At 16.3% G+C, this 4943-nt stretch overlaps 2 protein-coding genes across 2 annotated transcripts; one reads left to right on the top strand and one right to left on the bottom strand.

Moving 5' to 3' along the window:
* Positions 1–1244: 1244 nt before the first annotated feature.
* On the top strand, positions 1245–3176 carry PGAL8A_00069500 (S-adenosylmethionine-dependent methyltransferase, putative; the record flags this gene model as incomplete). Its single annotated transcript, XM_028672976.1, has 10 exons — positions 1245–1280; positions 1367–1471; positions 1560–1668; positions 1750–1812; positions 1986–2025; positions 2167–2281; positions 2468–2586; positions 2709–2804; positions 2944–3022; positions 3117–3176. 10 exons carry the CDS (start codon positions 1245–1247, stop codon positions 3174–3176), a joined length of 822 nt encoding a protein of 273 aa, XP_028525813.1.
* Positions 3177–3495: 319 nt separating this feature from the next.
* TAF10 (transcription initiation factor TFIID subunit 10, putative) lies at positions 3496–4196 on the bottom strand (the record flags this gene model as incomplete). The annotated part of the gene is made up of 4 exons (XM_028672865.1): positions 3496–3600; positions 3740–3814; positions 3911–4018; positions 4128–4196. 4 exons carry the CDS (start codon positions 4194–4196, stop codon positions 3496–3498), a joined length of 357 nt encoding a protein of 118 aa, XP_028525812.1.
* Positions 4197–4943: the final 747 nt, after the last annotated feature.

Below are 4943 nucleotides of genomic sequence, written 5' to 3'. Positions count from 1 at the left end.
AAAAAAAAAAAAAAAAAAAAAAAAAAAAAAAAAAAAAAAAAAAAAAAAAAAAGGGAAAATAAAACTACACATATAAGTATTAATATAATCATTTTTTAAGCATATAATTAAAAATTTATGAAGAAAATAATTTTCTTTAATTTTCCATAGATAATTTCCATTTTTATTTGCATAAATTAATTTTTATGTGTATCATTTTATTAAATTTAAATATAATAAAGGAAATAAAACATACAAAATTTCAAGAAAAAACAAAAAAATTTTATTTATCTATTTAGATAATCAAAATCTTATATTTTGAAGGAAAAAAAAGGTAAACAAATTAATTAATTTTCATGAAAATAATATGTAAAAAAAAAAAAAAAAAAGATAATCTGCTATAACAAATAAAAGTTTTGAGATATAAACAATTCCTAATATGCATTGAAATATTTTTATTTAAATATATTTTATTTTTCCTTATATTTTTAAGATGAAATTTAGAATAATAGTAAAATTTCTACTAAAGTTGTTAATATTAAAAAGATGATACCTTCTTTTCTTTTTTCAAATCAAAGATAACAAAGAAGTAAAACTGCAAAATAAATGTTAAAGTCAAAATAATTAATATATTGTAAATGCATACTTTATAAAAATACAAAAAATATACCTTTTTTTCTTTAAATAGCTAGTTATAAAATCTTTAACAACATAAAAAAAAAAAAAAAAAAATTCTAATTAAAAAAAATCTATAAATTTATAAAACTAAATATGTAATTTCATATATTTACAAGGAAAAAGAGAAAATGAAAGTGAAAATAAAAGAAATAAAAAATAAATATTTTTCTTAATATATTTTAAGTAAGATAAAATCAAACAAATGAATTCTTATAACATTTAAAGATTTTTATTTTTTTTTTTTTTTTTTATGATTTTAATTGTTTATAATACATATAAAAATGTGTTGTTTAATTTTTGAATAAACATCCTTCAAGAAAAAAATATAAATTTTAAGCAATTAAAATATTATTTAAGAAACCAAATAATAAATTTATAATAAAAATAAAAAAATATTTATAATTATTAAGAATGAAGTAAATTACAAAATTATATAAAACTGATATGATTGTTTTATACATTTATATTTTTTTATTTATTTATTTATTTTTTTTTTTTTTTTGTTATAAATTATTTACAAAATTAACGTAAAAATATAAATAAATATAATAAATGAATTTAAAATATATAATATTATAATAATTGAAATGGTTAGACCTGAATATACTTCGCCTCCAGAAATTGTATATATAAAATATAAAAAATTTTAAATAAAAAACATAGAGAAAAAAATATATATTTATTTTGAATTAATATTAATTTCTTGTAGTTTTACAATGAAGATGAGGCAAAAAAATATGTTAGAAATTCAAGAATTAGGGATATACAATCTAAAATGACTGAAAGAGCATTGGAATTACTTGTATTACCTGATGTATGTAAAAATAAAATTTAAATTTTAAATATATTTTAATTAATAATTTTCACATTCATTTAAATATTTAATTTTATTTTTTATAAAGACACCGTGTTTATTATTAGATATTGGGTGTGGATCAGGTATAAGTGGTATGACATTAAATGAATCAGATCATTTCTGGATAGGAATAGATATAAGCATTCATATGATAAGTAAAATTATTTTTTTCTTATTTTATTTCTAATTTTATTATCATATAATAAAAAAAGTTTTATAATTTTTATTTTATTAAGGAGCGGGCCTACAAAATGAAGCCCACCTTGGAGGAGAAATGATTTTATCAGATATGGGAAAATGTAATACCAATATATATATATATATAAAAGAGAATCTTAATATATAATTTAATTTGAATTATACATTAATAATATTATTTATTCTCACAATTTTCTTCATTTAACTTTAACATTTTAACTTGTTAATACTTTCTTATTCATTTTTTTTTTTTTTTTTTTTTTTTATGAATTAGTAATGAGATTTCAATCTTGTATTTTTGATGGAGTAGTCAGGTTCTTATAAAAATATTTTATTTTTATTGACACAATATTAAGAAGTTTAAAATGTTCAGCATATATATATATATATATAATTACAAATAAATTTTATAAACATATTATATTTACAAAATAATAAATGATATTTTAATTTAGTATATCAGCTTTGCAATGGTTATGCAATTGGGACAAAAAAGATGAAAATCCTATTGCAAGAATTAACACATTTTTTAAATGGCTATATAATTGCCTTAGAAAAGGAGCTAGAGCTGTAAAGAAAAAAAAAAAAAAAAAAAAAAAAAAAAAGTTTATACATATATAATTATAAAATATTATTAATTAAACAAAATTATAACAATATACAAAGAAAAAAAATAAGAGAATGTATCTATATTAAAAATTGGTTTATATATGATATTAAGATTTGAACAAATTTTATTATTAAAATGATTTATAGGTATTTCAATTTTATCCAGATTCAGCTGAACAAATAGAAACCTTAACTAATTTTGCTATGAAATCTGGTTTTGGTGGTGGTGTTGTTGTCGATTTCCCAAATTCAGCCAAATCAAAAAAGTTAATTTCCATATATGGATAAAAAAATAAAATTATATTCATATATGAATTTTTTTTTATAAATTTCATATAAATGTAATTATATTTAATATATTTTATTTTATTTTTTTTTTTTTTTATAGATATTATTTATGTTTATGGGCAGGATCATCAATTATTCCCAAATTACCTGAAGCCATAAAAGATGAAGATGAAGTGATTTCTCATGAAAAAAGAAGGTAAATAGATATTTAAAAAAAAAATTTTTTTTTAAATACTTTTTATTTTTAATTTGAAGAAAAATATTATTATAAATTATATTAATATATTACATCTTTACTTAAAAAAAAAATTATATTTATATAAATTCTAATATAGATTTAATAAAAAAACAAAAAAACAAATTAAAAAAAATAAAGAATGGATCATGAAAAAAAAAGAGCAAAGAAGAATGAAGGTAAGCAATGTTTCATTTTTAATTTCATGATTTATATATTTCTTTTGGAGTTTAAAAGTTCAATATACTTTTTTTTTTTTTTATCATAATTTAGGGACTAGAAGTAAAAAGAGATAGCAAATACACCGGAAGAAAAAGAAAAAGGAGATTTTAAATATATTAAAATGTGTATATTTGTAAACATATGTATGAGGATCTTTATATTTTCTTATAACATTAAAAATTTGAATTTTTATTTTATATAAATTTTTATACTTTTCATTTTAGTTTGTTTTCATACCTATTTTTAACTAAGTTTATAGTTTAATATGAATTGATTATTTATGTTTAACAAAAAAAAAAAAAAATAAATAAAATAATAAATAAATACGAAACTGTATTTTTTATTAACTTAAAATTCAAGAAAAGCAGCAAAAGAAAACAAGATTTTCATAATATTTCTTTATTATAAATACTTAGAACGTTATTTTCTTCTATTCTAAAAATACATTAAAGTTTTTAAATATTTCTTCATTTTCATAGTTTTCATCATATTCTTTTAATGCTTTAATTAAATCTTTATAATTTAATTCTTTTTCCTACAATTCAAAAAATATATAAATATAAATATATATATATATATAAATGAGTACTAAATTATGAAGGTAAATATTTTTAATATAATTAAATTGTATGTCACTAAAATTTTTTCATTATTTATTTCATAATACAACATACTTTAGATATATTTTTAACTTCTTTTTTATTAGAAGACGTTTCAGTGGATTGTATATTAAGAGCTTTGTTTATTATCTGTATAAAGTTGTAGAAATGAATATTTTAAAATAATTTAAATGTTTCATTAATATGATATATTTTATTATGAATTTTAATTTTCTCTATAGTTACATTGTCTAATGATTTATGTAAAACCAGAGAAATTAATCTTAAACAAGATTTTTCATTAACTTTGCATCCATTATAAGAAAGATAAAAATCAATTATATCTTCACTGAACTGAAAAAATAGAGAAATTTGTATTATGTATATAAAAAAATTATAAATATATATTTTTTGGATTTATTATAGGTATTATAATTTCTCTTTTTATTAAAAATTTAATTACTGCTGGTTTATTTTTCAATAATGTTTTCATTAATTGTTCATCATCTTCATTCACAAAATTATCATCCATCATAAAAGGTTTAGTAAAAATAATTCATATACTTTTCTTATTTTTTTTTTCATATAATTACTTAAAGGTTTTGCAAAAAAAAAAAAAAAAATATGAAGAATGTAATCAAAATTTTTTTTAAGAAATTATTAAAAGATAAATAAAAAGAAATTATCAAATAAATAGGTAAACAAAATTAATTTCAAAAAAAGAAAAATACTTAAACAGTATTTTATTTTATCATTGCATGCTTATAAACAATGCTTCTGCTATATTTTTTTTTGTAGGCAATGTTTATTACTTTCAATTTGATTAGGCAATAATTAATATATAAACATTTCATAGCTATTTATCATTTTTCTCGGATGTTTTTTTTTTTTTTTTTAATTTGTATAAGAAATTGCTATCAACCTTTTTTTAAGACGAATTTTTTATTTATTGATATTTTTATAGATTAATATGTATTAAAATAATAGTAAAAAGAAAATAATTTTATTTTACTTTTATGTAAAAAAAAAAATAAAAGCATTCTAAATGATTGAATACTATAATCTACTGAATAGCACACATTTTAAAATATTTTTATTTTATGACTAAGCTCGCTTATTATTTTTAAAGAATTAAAATCCTTTTTTTTTTTTTTAGATTAAAGAATAATTATATTTACTATAATTTATAATAGATAAATTTTTGTTTTATGAGATGCTCATAAACTCTTTTCTTTGCTTATTTTTTTTTTTTTTTTTTTATAGTGCGTTCATATGAAAA

Source organism: Plasmodium gallinaceum (genome assembly GCF_900005855.1).
Source record: "Plasmodium gallinaceum strain 8A genome assembly, contig: PGAL8A_v1_53, whole genome shotgun sequence".
NCBI classification, from domain to species: domain Eukaryota; phylum Apicomplexa; class Aconoidasida; order Haemosporida; family Plasmodiidae; genus Plasmodium; species Plasmodium gallinaceum.
The sequence above is the reverse complement of the archived record's forward strand: the minus strand, read 5'-3'. Positions and strand labels throughout refer to the sequence as shown.